This window comes from Dendropsophus ebraccatus, chromosome 6 (assembly GCF_027789765.1).
Source record: "Dendropsophus ebraccatus isolate aDenEbr1 chromosome 6, aDenEbr1.pat, whole genome shotgun sequence".
NCBI lineage: Eukaryota > Metazoa > Chordata > Amphibia > Anura > Hylidae > Dendropsophus > Dendropsophus ebraccatus.
This window is the reverse complement of record NC_091459.1, coordinates 125326361-125342399: the sequence shown is the minus strand read 5'-3', so window position 1 is coordinate 125342399 and position 16039 is coordinate 125326361. Positions and strand designations below refer to the sequence as shown.

Genomic DNA, 16039 nt, shown 5'->3' with positions numbered 1-16039 from the left:
CAATATCAACACAAGTTGCTCTAATTACCCTCGTTGAGCAACGTGAAAAATATTTTTGTAGCTCGGCGATAGGATAATAACCCTCGGAATGTTTTCATGTTATCCTAAGAAAATATAAAAATAGGGATTGTCATGTAGAGAGGACAATGTGTACTCAGGGCAAGGTGGTTATAATAGAACAACGGAGGCTGGACTATTCTCAAGCCGCCATTCTGGACCATTTGGTTCCGGATTGTTCTTTACCTGTATGAACCCCTTTGTACGTGTAAATGTATGTTCCGGATTGTTCTCTACCTGTATGAACCCCTTTGTACGTGTAAATGTATGTTCCGGATTGTTCTATACCTGTATGAATCCCTTTGTACGCTGTTCTGGATTTTTCTCTACCTGTATGAACCCCTTTGTACATGTAGATATATGTTCCGGATTGTTCTTTCCCTATATGAACCCCTTTGTACGTGTAAATATATGTTCCGGATTGTTCTTTACCTTTGTACGGGTAAATGTATGTTCCGGATTTTTCTTTGCCTGTATGAATCTCTTTGTATGGGTAAATGTATGTTCCGGATTGTTCTCTTCCTGTATGAACCCCTTTGTATGGGTAAATGTATGTTCCGGATTGTTCTCTTCCTGTATGAATCCCTTTGTACGTGTAAATGTATGTTCCGGATTGTTCTCTTCCTGTATGAATCCCTTTGTACGTGTAAATGTATGTTCCGGATTGTTCTCTTCCTGTATGAATCCCTTTGTACGTGTAAATGTATGTTCCGGATTGTTCTTTACCTTTGTACGGGTAAATGTATGTTCCGGATTGTTCTCTACCTGTATAAATCCCTTTGTACGCTGTTCTGGATTTTTCTCTACCTGTATGAATCCCTTTGTATGTGTAGATCTATGTTCCGGATTGTTCTTTTCCTATATGAACCCCTTTGTATGTGTAAATGTATGTTCCGGATTTTTCTTTACCTGTATGAATCCCTTTGTACGCGTAAATATATGTTCCGGATTGTTCTTTACCTATGTACGGGTAAATGTATGTTCCGGATTGTTCTTTACCTTTGTATGGGTAAATGTATGTTCCGGATTGTTCTCTTTCTGTATGAATCCCTTTGTACGTGTAAATGTATGTTCCGGATTGTTCTTTACCTTTGTACGGGTAAATGTATGTTCCGGATTGTTCTCTACCTGTATGAATCCCTTTGTACATGTAAATCTATGTTCCGATTTACAACTAGTGTTGAGCGGAGTTGTTTAGCTCCGCTCAGCATTTAACTCCAGGAGGGAGATTTATCAAACATGGTGTAAAGTGAAACTGGCTCAGTTGCCCCTAGCAACCAATCGGATTCCACCTTTCATTTTCCAAAGAGTCTGTGAGGAATGAAAGGTGGAATCTGATTGGTTGCTAGGGGCAACTGAGACAGTTTCACTTTACATCATGCTTGATAAATCTCCCCCCTAGGTGTCTATAGAAGTTAGATGCTGACCTAGGACTGCCAGGAAAACATGGAGGATGATTTCTAGGACTCTCTAGGGCAGCATCTAACTTCTACAAACATCAGGAGTCAAATGCAGAGCTTTCAGGTTCTAAGAACATTGCCGAACCGGAACAACTCTGCTCAGCTCTATTCACAGTGGAAAGAAGGAAGGAGAGCGCTGCAGGACAGCCTTGGTGGCAGCTTATCTCCTATGAGAGCAATAGATTCCTCATGCTAAATCCAACATGCCCGATGCTTCCCTCTCCCCTGATATATGCCTTTGGTTGAGTTGTAAGGCCACCATGCACGTTAGGCTCTGTTCACACTACCTTTAGAGTCTGTAGGTTTTCTTGGTGGGAAGAACAGCATGGCGCACTATTCTTCCCGTTTGAATTGTGGTCAGCCCAGCAGAACACATTGTAAGCCAATGGGTCCATTGGACAGAGTTGTCGTCCATTGTTCAGTGGGTTTGACATGACTGTGATGGTTTCCGCTGTAATGGGAGACATGATGGCAGTGTGATTGGAGGCTTAAATGGTTGGCGATTCCTGTATGGCTGTTGTTACTCCTTGGATATTGTAACCCCAGAGACGCAACGCAAAGTCAGTACGTTCTCTCCCCCCTCAACTCCCCTCCATCTGCCACTTAGTACTAGAGTCTCTTCAAGGGTATATTATAAAATAAATCACTGGGACCCCTGCCAATCACAAAAAGAGAGGCCAGTGTCCCACCTGGGTGAATGAAACATTGCCTGGAGAAGATGGATGCAGCCCGGGCCTGCGCTGTATCTGTTTTCCAGGCAGTGGTAATCAAATGCTGATTGTTTGGGTTTGTGTAAACCCGAATTTTTGGGCGAGTTCATTTAACTTTAAAGTGTCACTGCTGTTTAAATTTTTTTTTTGCAGAAATCAATAGTCCAGGCGATTTTAAGAAACTTTGTATTTGGGGTTTATTAGCCGAAAAATGCATTTTTATCATGAAAAAGCAGTTTGAAGCTCTCCCCCCTGTCTTCATGGTTGTCTATGGAGAAGGGAGGGGCGGAGGGAGATAATTCACCAAAACAGAACAACAAAGAATTAATTTACAGCTACATCACCTGGCTATCTCCTCTGAGCTCAGCACTGACCTCTCTGACCTCTGAATACCAACTTTAACACAGCTCCCGCGCTGTGTAATCCTTTGTTCTCTTCTCTCTGCTGGCAACTAATCTCCCTCCTCCCCCCTCCCCTCTCCATAGAGCAGACAGTGGCATGTCTGATGCAACAAGACATGACTTCCTGATAATGGGCAGTGAATGAGAGAGAGGGGGGGGGGGGGACCTGGGGAAAGTCTTTTTGAATGCAGATAATGGCACATTTGCCTAATAAACCCAATTACAAAATTTCTTAAAATCACCTGGACTATTGATTTCTGCAAAAAAAAACAAAAAAACGACAGTGACACTTTAAAAGCAATACAAATTTTTCTTTAACAGCCTATAATAAAAAAATAAATAAAAAAATATATATATATAAACTTTTATGTACTCGAGCATACTAAAAACTACTTGACCTTACATCTGCTAAAATGGCAGAAAAATAAGGAAGAACAAACATTTCTCCTAGTCCTATGGGTCAAAGATGTCCTGGTTCTTAAGGGGTTAACATAGAACAAAATCTAAGTTGGAGTATATAAAGCACCATATGAGGCCCTGTCTTTATATACTGTACTCTGCTGTGGAAACTGTGTGTCAGGGCTGATCCCATGGTGGTCTCCTCCGGACAGGGTTTTGCTTACGTTCCTATCTGTTGGTGAATCCCCTGCAGTGGTCTGCTTCCTGTGTTTCCATTATTCACACGCTCTGATATAAGCAGTGGGAGCGGACGGAGGAGGAAGCATGACATGGCGATTAGGAGGAACCCCACCTGCACAGTGTGTAGCTTATATACCGCCATATGAAGATATGACCTGATGCCTGCCTATGGCCCAAATAGCTGACTATTGGCCGGCATCAGGCACATAGCAGAGTATATAAGGGTATATTGATTTTGCTACTATTTATGCCCCTGTTCCATGAACATCTCCATGCACATGCAAATTTCACCTGGTGCAATGAAAGTGGTAAAATCCCTTGGCTTTCTTGTGGCTGGTTATCCAGCGAAAATATTTTTCCTTTAAATCAACTGGTTTCAGAAAGTTATATAGCTTAATAATATACTTCTGTTTAAAAATATCATGTATTCCAGTACTTATCAGCTGCTGTATGTCCTGCATGAAGTGGTGTATTCTTTCCAGTCTGACACAGTGCTCTCTGCTGCCACCTCTGTCCATGTCAGGTACTGTCCAGAGCAGGAAAAGTTTTCTGTAGGGATTTGCTGCTGACATGGACAGAGCACTGTGTCAGACTGGAAAGAATACACCACTTCCTGCGGGACATACAGCAGCTGATAAGTACTGAAATACTTGACATTTTTAAATAGAAGCAATTTACAAATCTATTTAACTTTCTGAAATCAGCTGATACGAAAGAAAAAGATTTTAGCTGGAGCACCCCTTTAAAGGGGTATTCTCATCTCCGCTGATATCCCCGTAAGACTCCTCAGGTTGAATATTTTTACAAATACATTTATTTGGCGAACTTGTCTCCTTCTTCTGATATGCCGCTCTTTCCCTGCTTGTTGACAGCTTGTTGTCTAGGTTACCGACCACCACTGTGCTCTAAAAGCAGTGGTCCGGCTGCTAGCTATAGTTTACATATTTATATATAGTATCCAGCATTTATACACTATTATAGGGGAAGATTTATCCAACATGGTGTAAAGTGAAACTGGCTCAGTTGCCCCTAGCAACCAATCAGATTCCACCTTTCATTTTCCAAAGAGTCTGTGAGGAATGAAAGGTGGAATCTGATTGGTTGCTAGGGGCAACTGAGCCAGTTTCACTTTACACCATGTTTGATAAATCTTCCCCTATATCTCTCTACATCCTAGCTATATATACACCAACTAGACCACTGCTTTTAGAGCAGAGTGGTGGTCGGTAACCTAGACAATGAGCTGTCAACAATGGGAGGGACAGAGCAGCGCATCAAGAGGAGACAAGTTTTCTATATCAATGTCCTAAAAGTATAACTATATCAGTGGAGATGGGAATACTCCTTTGGGGTGCGTTCACACCTACAGGATCTGCAGCAGATCTGCAGCAGATTTGATGCTGTGTTCAGTTATTTAAATGAAATCTGCTGCAGAAAATCAGCTGCAGATCCCGTAGGTGTGAACGCACCATTGATGTTTTTTTGAAATTAGAAAATAGTGAAGCATCCATTATTCTTCTCTCCAAATCTGATAAGCAAAAGGGGCCACAGATGGATCCTCTAAAAACCAGTGTTAGCAGACACTAACCATGCAGATCCTTTTAATTAAAGAGACGTCTCCTCCTAATGTTTCATCCAGCCATATATACTGCAGACCATGCTGCGGCTATGGGGCCCTGGGAGAGAGGGGGCCCATTTCTGTTTGGTCCCTTCCCTTTAGCTCTTAGATAGGGAAACCTCCAGCCCTCCAGCTGTTACAAAACAGCTATTCCCCTATCTAAGAGCTAAAGGGAAGGGACCAAACAAAGCTGGGCCCCCTCTCTCCCAGGGCCCCATAGCCGCAGCATGGTCTGCAGTATATATGGCTGGATGAAACATTGGGAGAAGACGTCTCTTTAATTAAATTATTATAAAGAATCATTATTATTATTATTATTGTTGTTGTTCTTCATAGTAAAGCTATGACACCATTACACTAGAAGGAACCCTGGGATCCGACGAGGCTTTGTCTTGGCGCAGGAGACACATTATTAGCTCATTGTTTTTAATATCAGCAACATGTTTTCTTACAGAAGATATATTGCAATAAATAAAGCGATCAGTCATAGCCACACAAAGATGGAGGCTGAGGGTGAGAAGGGACGCCGCTCCCGTTGTGGAACACTTCACTCTTCACATCCCGACGGCAGAACACGAGCCGCCGGCTCCCTCAGCCTGGATTCATTCATTCCAGCTGCCTGAGTTGGGCGAGAGCTCTCCCCTGTGACGGAAAAGTTAATTTTTGTAAAACTTTTATTCGAACAGCGGATGGAGATTAGGACGGCAGGAAAATCATGGACGCTAGTTCTGCATTTAACCCCTTGCTAACACAACAGTCCAGGTGATCACGTATACTAGTATACAATGCAGAACATTATAAAGCATGGTCCATATCACTATATTCAGGGGATGTATAACGTATACCAGCTGTACATATACTATTATATACAGGAGATACCCAGGTTATAGCAGCTGTACATATACTATTATATACAGGAGATACCTATATTATACCAGCTGTACATATATAATTATATACAGGAGATACTCAGGTTATACCAGCTGTACATATATAATTATATACAGGAGGTACCCAGGTTATAGCAGCTGTGCATATACTATTATATACAGGAGATACCTAGGTTATACCAGCTGTACATATACAATTTTATACAGGAGATACCCACGTTATACCAGCTGTACATATATAATTATATACAGGAGATACCCACGTTATACCAGCTGTACATATATATTATATACAGGAGATACCTAGGTTATACCAGCTGTACATATACAATTTTATACAGGAGTCACACAGGTTATACCATCTGTACATATATAATTATATACAGGAGGTACCCAGGTTATACCAGCTGTACATATATAATTATATACAGGAAATACACAGGTTATACCAACTGTACATATATAATTATATATAAAGGATACCCAGGTTATACCAGCTGTACATATATAAATATATACAAAGGATACCCAGGTTATACCAGCTGTACATATATTATTATATGCTGGAGATCCCCAGGTTATACCAGCTATACATATATAATTATATACAGGAGATACCCAGGTTATACCAGGTGTACCTACATAACTATATACAGAAGATACCCATGTTATACCAGCTGTACATATATAATTAAATACAGGAGATACCCAGGTTATACCAGTTGTACATATATAATTATATACAGGAGATACCCAGGGTATACCAGTTGTACATATATAATTATATACAGGAGATACCCAGGTTATACCAGCTGTACATATATAATTATATACAAAAGGATACCCAGGTTATACCAGCTGTACATATATTATTATATGCAGGAGATCCCAGGTTATACCAGCTGTACATATATAATTATATACAGGAGATACCCAGGTTATACCAGCTGTACATATATAAGTATATACAGGAGATACCCAGGTTATACCAGCTGTACGTATACAATTATATACAGGAGATACCCAGGTTATAGCAGGTGTACCTACATAACTATATACAGAAGATACCCAGGTTATACCAGCTGTACATATATAATTAAATACAGGAGATACCCAGGTTATACCAGTTGTACATATATAATTATATACAGGAGATACCCAGGTTATACCAGCTGTACATATATAATTATATACAGGAGATACCCAGGTTATAGCAGGTGTACCTACATTACTATATACAGAAGATACCCAGGTTATACCAGCTGTACATATATAATTAAATACAGGAGATACCCAGGTTATACCAGCTGTACATATATAATTATATACAGGAGATGCCCAGGTTATAGCAGGTGTACCTACATAACTATATACAGAAGATACCCAGGTTATAACAGCTGTACATATATAATTATATACAGGTGATACCCAGGTTATACCAGCTGTGCATATATAAATATATATAGGAGTCGTCCAGGTTATACCAGCTGTACATATATAGTTATATATAGGAGTTACCCAGGTTATACCAGCTGTACCTATATAATTATGTACAGGAGATACCCAGGTTATACCAGCTGTACATATATAATTATATACAAAAGATACACATGTTACACCAGCTGTATATATTATACAGGAGATACCCAAGTTATACCAGCTGTGCATATACATTATATACAGGCGATACCCAGGTTATACCAGCATGGTCTATATCAACTGATATATCACCTGGGTATTTCCTGTATATATTATATATGTACAGCTGGTATAACCTGGGCATCACCTGTATATAATTATATATGTACAGCTGGTATAACCTGGGGATCTCCTGTATATAATTATATATGTACAGCTGGTATAACCTGGGGATCTCTTGTATATATTTATATATGTACAGCTGGTATAATCTGGGGATCTCCTGCATATAATAATATATGTACAGCTGGTATAACCTGGGTATCCTTTGTATATAATTATATATGTACAGCTGGTATAACCTGTGTATTTCCTGTATATAATTATATATGTACAGCTTTTATAACCTGGGGATCTCCTATATGTAATGATATATTACAGGTGGTATAACCTGGGGATATCCTGTATATAATTATATATGTACAGCTGGTATAACCTGGGGATCTCCTGTATATAATATATATTACAGGTGGTATAACCTGGGGATCTCCTGTATATAATTATATATGTACAGCTGGTATAACCTGGGGATCTCCCATATATAATTATATATGTACAGCTGGTATAACCTGGGTATCTCCTGTATATAATTATATATGTACAGCTGGTATAACCTGGGTATCCTTTGTATATAATTATATATGTACAGCTGGTATAACCTGGGGATCTCTTGTATATAATTATATATGTACAGCTGGTATAACCTGGGGATCTCCTGCATATAATAATATATGTACATCTGGTATAACCTGGGTATCTCCTGTATATAATTATATATGTACAGCTTTTATAACCTGGGGATCTCCTATATGTAATGATATATTACAGGTGGTATAACCTGGGGATATCCTGTATATAATTATATATGTACAGCTGGTATAACCTGGGTATCCTTTGTATATAATTATATATGTACAGCTGGTATAACCTGGGTATCCTTTGTATATAATTATATATGTACAGCTGGTATAACCTGGGTATCTCCTGTATATAATTATATATGTACAGCTGGTATAACCTGGGTATCTCCTGTATATAATTATATATGTACAGCTGGTATAACCTGGGTATCTCCTGTATATAATTATATATGTACAGGTGGTATAACCTGGGTATCTCCTGTATATAATTATATATGTACAGCTGGTATAACCTGGGGATCTCCTGTATATAATTATATATGTACAGCTGGTATAACCTTTTTCAGTTGTCAGCAATAGGTGGTTGTCCAGAATAAGAAACATTATGCTGTTTTTTTTCTTCCAAAAACAGTGCCCCACCTGTCCACAGGTTATGCATGGTATTGCACTGCAGCATAAAGACATTAATATGGAAAAAGAACATTATTTTCACAAAATATAAAGATGACTGCAGCCTGGGATGAGGAGGGGGGTGATGTGGCTGCTGCCAGGACTGTGCGGATTATAACAGCATGGTAACCTGGTGTCCATATCCTGCACAGGGGCCCTAGGGGCCCAGGCTCTGTGCACAGTTCTGGGTGTAGGTGTCTCCTGACTTATCCTGATTTATATGTATGATTGTTGCATCCACTATTCTGATGGTACGCGGATTACAGACAGTGTAGATTGTGTTTCATGTCTTCCCCTAGTGGTGGTACCAAAGTACAGGGCAGGGGTAGGGAACCTTGGCTCTCCAGCTGTTGCAAAACTACAACTCCCATCATGCCTTAGCTTTGGCTGTCCAGGCATGATGGGAGTTGTAGTTTTGCAACAGCTGGAGAGCCAAGGTTCCATACCCCTGGTAGAGGATGTGACCACCTGAAGGCTGCTATATATTGCATGTTGAATTCCTTTAATCCAGAATCTGATGGTCCAGAAGGTCTATTAGTACAACATGTTACCACTTTTCATTGGTTTTCAGTCTAGTCCCTGTTCACACAGTTTTTTTTGCCGATTTTGACAGTCCATCTCAAATCTGCATGCACCTTATTCATTTCTAAAGGAAATCCAAGCCACTGATCACACTTGTGTCCTTTGAGTCTCTGTGTCATGGTACCCCATCCCCCCCCCATGGCCAAGCACTAGTTATAAAACTCTGCATACTTTAAAGGGGTACTCCTGCAAAAAGAAAATCAGATCAACTGGTGTCAGAAAGTTATAAAAATTTGTAAATTGCTTCTATGTAAAAAATCTCCAGTCTTTCAGTACTTATCAGCTGCTATATGTCCTGCAGGAAGTGGTGTATTCTTTCCAGTCTGGAGAACAGGAGAGTGTTTTCTATGGGGATTTGTTACAGCTCTGGACAGTTCCTGACATGGACAGAGGTGGCAGCAGAGAGCACTGTGTCAAACTGGAAAGAAAATACCACTTCATGCAGGACATACAGCAGCTGATAAGTACTGGAAGATTGGGGAATTTTTAATAGAAGTGTGGTATATGCCCCCTGGTGATGTTGTGTTGGAGGAACTGCCACCCACAGAAAGGGGAAATGTCCCAAGGCTATAGTGTATACTGTGTCGGTGCGGGTTGAAGAATCACAGAATCTCTTTATCATAAATAATCTTGGTTTTACGTAAAAGGTACTTGTGTGCAGCAAGTTATCCAGCTTTACTTTGACGAGATAAGTTACACTTGACAGTTCCCTTGATAAAGCACTAGATAAGACACCGGATAGTACAATAACCAGATCTGCAACAGGAATAGAGTGAGGAGAACAGTCGTGCTGACTGAGTAGCGTGTTGAGTGATACAAAAGCAGAGCAGCAGAATGGAGGATGTCGTGAGAGTCTCAACCCAGGTAGTACTGTGCTCTGCCGGGATGTTGGAGGATAATGTAGAAAAAAATACTAAGAAGAAGAAGAGAATACTTGGGAGACCTGTCCTAGAGGGTGACACAAGGCCCAGACCTTGTTACCTGGGACGAGTGGAATGCTGAGGGTTCCCTGCTGACAATCGCGCTGCGAGATAGAGTTCCTAGGCTTATCGCAACTTTGCTCTATCCAGATAAGTTTCTAGCTTACTGCTGTCTGTGGATACTGTCCTGCTCTGCGACGCTAATAGTCCACGGCGTGGGTTGAGGTTGTGTCTGATTTGTCCTCTCCTGAAAGGGGTTTAACCCAGCATAGTGTTGTGTAGAGTTACTGAGAAGAATACTGTTAGCTGTGTCCTGTCTGACGTCCTACCCATACGGGGTTCTGACTAAGTTTTACTGGAGTAGGGGACCTGGCAGAGGGCCAGGGCCCAAAGAGGACCACTGTAGAGAGCTATCTAGCTTGCGTCCTTCCTCTACAATGTCCAACACGAAAGAAATACACACTTCCTCTACCATGTGACCTCCTTCCTCAGCTTATCTAAAGTGTGCTGTGAGTGAGTGAAGAGTGCAATGGAAGAAGTAAGGAGAGAGGTGATAGGAGAGAAGAAGAACAGATTCCTATAGATTCACAGATCCATGTGACATACAAATAAACGACAACCCTTTACACATTTCAGCCGTGCAGTATCTGAATACACATATCTAATACAGTGACATCTAGTGGCGAAACTCACCATCTTTTACACAAGTACAGAAAGGTGTAACCAATAGCAACACCAGTGGTAGGACATCACAGAAGCATATTACAAATTAGTTGATGTGAAAGAAATACATTTGGGGGGAACTACCCCTTTAAAAAGGTATCACAACAATAGAGGAGTGCCACTGTTAGGACCCCAAACTATATGGGGACAGGAGTCCCATCCCCCCAGTTGTGAACAGTAGATCCCAGCTGTAAAAGGGTTAAGAGATTAAGACTAAGTGTATCTCGGCTCCAGCTCCTGGTATCCCAGTATATGATCACAGTATATACAACACCACAAGAGATGTACACTATTCTCTTTATACACCCCATCAAAATACTACTACCCTCATCATACATAGGAACAGTTCCTACTTCAGTACATATCTAAATCATACAGTATACACATTAACCCTTGCATTGCCACAGCTACAAATGCTACCCCAACATACAACCAAGTACCTGCAGGCACATCAAGGGTTACAGAGTATTGGGAATATGTGACTGCAGTATATAGCCAGTATATATATGACTGCAGTATATAGCCAGTATATATATGACTGCAGTATATAGCCAGTATATATGTGACTGCAGTATATAGCACATCCCCTGTGTATAGTCACAGTATACAGTCATACCTTTTGCCTTTATGATTTACAACCTGTGGCCCTCCAGCTGTTGTAAGACTACAACTCCCAGCATGCCTGAGCAGCTACATAAAGTCAGTGCATACTAAGTCTTGTAGTGATTCTAGCCTAATGCTATCCTCCTGCATATAAACTTGTGTAATGACATCATCATCCAGTATCCAGACCATGACATCATCGTATTAATTAACCACTGCAGTGCTAGCCAAGGGTTTCCAGTAAATGAGGAAACAGTGACCCCTGATGTAATCTGATAGCAAAAGCAGATGCTAGGAGTTGTAGTTTTATACTCAGGGATCTCTGTATACTGATCTCATCTGCCATCATGGCAGCCTACTGGATTAACCCCTGCAGTGCCATGGAATGGGTGGATGCTGGGAGGTGTAGTTTAATAACAGATAGTCACAGTCTGGCTGTCTATGTTTGATGGTCCAATCTGCCACCATGGCTTCCCATTCTATTAACCCCTTATCTGCCACCATGGCTTCCCATTCTATTAACCCCTTATCTGCCACCATGGCTTCCCATTCTATTAACCCCTTATCTGCCACCATGGCTTCCCATTCTATTAACCCCTTATCTGCCACCATGGCTTCCCATTCTATTAACCCCTTATCTGCCACCATGGCTTCCCATTCTATTAACCCCTTATCTGCCACCATGGCTTCCCATTCTATTAACCCCTTATCTGCCACCATGGCTTCCCATTCTATTAACCCCTTATCTGCCACCATGGCTTCCCATTCTATTAACCCCTTATCTGCCGCCATGGCTTCCCATCCTATTAACCCCTTATCTGCCGCCATGGCTTCCCATTCTATTAACCCCTTATCTGCCACCATGGCTTCCCATTCTATTAACCCCTTATCTGCCACCATGGCTTCCCATCCTATTAACCCCTTATATGCCACCATGGCTTCCCATTCTATTAACCCCTTATCTGCCACCATGGCTTCCCATCCTATTAACCCCTTATCTGCCGCCATGGCTTCCCATTCTATTAACCCCTTATCTGCCGCCATGGCTTCCCATCCTATTAACCCCTTATCTGCCGCCATGGCTTCCCATTCTATTAACCCCTTATCTGCCAACATTTCCCCCCATCCTATTAACCCCTTATCTGTCATTATTTCCTCAAATCCTATTAATCCATTATCTGCCAACATGTCATCCCATCCTATTAACCCCTTATCTGCCATTATTTCCTCCCATCCTATTAACCCCTTAACTGCCATCATCCCATCTTATCCTATTAACCCCAGCAGTTTCAGGGAAGAGAGATGTTGGGAGTTGTAGTTTAACCACAGCAGGTTGTCTACACAGGAATTCTCCACACAGTGACCTCATCTCCCATCATACCACCACCATCCTATTAACCCCTGCAGTAAAAAGGCAAAGCAAAGTCACAGGTGAAGAGGGTGAGGATGCTGGGAGTTATAGTTGGAGTCACAGGTGGAAGACCCCTGTTTAGTAACTTTATCCCATTCTGTTAACCCCTTCACTGCCAATGCCATGCTACCTGAGACAACAGACCCAAGTACAGAACACTATATCTAATAAATAGGGGGTATTACCCCCAAATCATCTCTGAGCAGCAGGCAGAGCCCCCTCCCTCCCCCAGCACAGGGCACAGCAGCTTCTCATAGGCCCCTGTGTGCGGTGGGAGGGCAGCCCCTCTACTATTGGGTACAGAAAACGCTGCTTTTTATAAGTTCTGCCCTTTTTTTTTTTTGGTAACATAGAGACAAACAAGCAGAGAGGCTGTGAGCCCGGGAGTGGTGATGAGCTCAGGGCATGGGGGCAGCAGACTGGGCACAGGACACCACGTGCTGCTGACACTCACTAGATAAACCGCAGCACTCACACACACTCCTCCAACCCTGCTGCCGCCACCGCTGCTGCGGTTTTTTTTTTCCTTGATGGAGAAATCCTGACAGAACTTCAGAAGAGAAGAAGTTATAATAGAGGAGATCAAAGAAGAAGAAGAAGAAGAAGAGCTGGAGAGAGCAGATAAGATAGAGGGGGCAGGGGACCCTGCGACATTTTACTGACACATCCATGTATATGGGGGGACTCTAGACTAGGAGCTCATTCATATTAATCAGGGACTTTACTACAGTCCGGGGGGGGGGGCGGGGGGGCAGCAGACATAACCCATGTGCATGCTGTTACATTACAGAGAGCCGGACAGCAGCAGGGGACTGTACACACAGCCAGGGCTGCTGGAGATTATAATACATAGGAGCTTATAATAAGGCTGCAGCTGGGACAAGGCGCACACTTGGCGCACAGAAGCCGGCTGAGAGAGTAGACACCTACCGAGCCTGAGCTGCCTGCGACTTCTCCCAGCCAGGACAGAGGGGCTCCGCTAATACAAGGACTGATCTCCAAGCAGGGATCCACTAGTACAAAGACTGATCTCTAAAGGGATCTCATCGGCTGAAGAAGGACAGAAGGATCCGGCAATACATGAACTGACCGATCTCCAGCCAAAGAACAGAGGGATCCACTGATCCATGTACCGATCTCCGGCCAGGTTATTCCAAGGACGGAAAAATCCACCAAGACGTGAACTTCTCTCCAAAGGGATCCTGTAAAATACATGAACTGATCTCCAGACACCATCACTTGATCCAGCAGTAAAAGGATCCCCTGGTCTCCAGCAGAAGGATCACCACTCCATACAGCTCCAGCCTGTACCCCAAGGGATCCCCCATACAGCTCCAGCCTGTACCCCAAGGGATCCCCCATACAGCTCCAGCCTGTACCCCCAGGGATCCCCCATACAGCTCCAGCCTGTACCCCCAGGGATCCCCCATCCAGCACCAGCCTGTACCCCCAGGGATCCCCATCCAGCTCCAGCCTGTACCCCCAGTCACCCAGCAGAAGAGTCCCCCATCCAGCCTGTCCCCCCAGTCACCCAGCAGAGGGGTCCCCCATCCAGCCTGTCACCCAGCAGAGGGGTCCCCCATCCAGCCTGTCACCCAGCAGAGGGGTCCCCCATCCCCTGAGCTCACCACCAGCTGCCATGTACTAGTGCCCCCCTATCCTCTGACATATTGGGGTGCCCTCTCCTCTCCCCCTCCTCGCCCTGACAATAACCCCCGGCTGTTGTGATGCGTATTCCCGTAGATCCCAGCACCAGCCGGAGGTTCAGCCCGCCCTCCAGCAGCCTGCAGCCCGGCAAGATGAGCGACGTGAGCCCGGTGCCCGGCGGGCCGCAGCAGCCCCAGCCCCCGGCCCCGCAGCAGCAGCAGCAGGAAGCGGCGCTCCCGGTGCCCAGGCTCCGGCCGCACGACAACCGCACCATGGTGGAGATCATCGCCGACCACCCGGCCGAGCTGGTGCGGACTGACAGCCCCAACTTCCTGTGCTCAGTGCTGCCCTCCCACTGGCGCTGCAACAAGACGCTGCCCGTCGCCTTCAAGGTGGGTGCTGCATGTGTGTGCATGGGACGGGGCACTAACCCTCCCGCTGGGCCCAAGAGCTAACACTCTACTGCAGCCGCTTATAGGTTCTATTAGTGACTGGTGGTTATATGTGCGGCTCCTGCTCCCTGTCCCTGCCTCTTCTCCTCTGCTCCTTATACTCTGTCTAGAATAGAAGCTGGGATGTATATGCTGTAAGATTGCCATGTATTCCTTTATTTCATTTATTTATATTTATTATTAATTAGTATTTTATTTATTTATTATACAGTAACATTATAGATACATTAAAATTCCAATAGCCTGATATAGCTATAATGCTAACATATAATCACATAACAGTCTGATATAGCTATAATACACACTAACGTATAATAACAGTCTGATATAGCTATAATACACACTAACGTATAATAACAGTCTGATATAGCTATAATACACACTAACATATAATAAAAGCCTGATATAGCTATATTACACACTAGCATATAATAATATAACAGCCTGATATAGCTATAATACTAACATATAATCACATAACAGCCTGATATAGCTATAATACACACTAGCATACAACAGTCTGATATAGCTATAATACACACTATCATATAATCACATAACAGCCTGATATAGCTATAATACACACTACCATATAATAATATAACAGTCTGATATAGTTATAATACACACTAACATATAATATAACAGCCTGATATAGCTATAATACACACTGACATATAATATAACAGTCTGATATAGTTATAATACACACTAACATATAATATAACAGTCTGATATAGCTATAATACACACTATCTTATAATAATATAAGTCTGATATAGTTATAATACACACTAACATATAATATAACAGTCTGATATAGCTATAATACACACTAACATCCTGATGTGGTAAGCTATAGTGATAATACCCTGAGATACCTATTCTATCTGTTACTAACAACCCAGTATAATGCAC

General features: G+C 42.5%; 1 protein-coding gene and 1 long non-coding RNA gene across 3 annotated transcripts in view; one reads left to right on the top strand and one right to left on the bottom strand.

Moving 5' to 3' along the window:
* Positions 1-5294: 5294 nt before the first annotated feature.
* LOC138796014 (uncharacterized) lies at positions 5295-14393 on the bottom strand. The gene is made up of 2 exons (XR_011363701.1): positions 13953-14393; positions 5295-5527 (listed from the first exon to the last, which is right to left on the bottom strand). It is a non-coding gene; the product is annotated as an uncharacterized lncRNA (long non-coding RNA).
* The window catches only part of RUNX2 (RUNX family transcription factor 2), a 71950-nt gene continuing 69296 nt past the window's right edge, over positions 13386-16039 (top strand). For both annotated transcript variants that reach the window (XM_069975869.1, XM_069975868.1), the window contains exon 1: positions 13386-15061. In XM_069975869.1, coding sequence (XP_069831970.1) covers positions 14750-15061 — 312 coding nt within the window. In that variant the 5' untranslated portion in view covers positions 13386-14749. The remainder of the gene's footprint in view (positions 15062-16039) is intronic.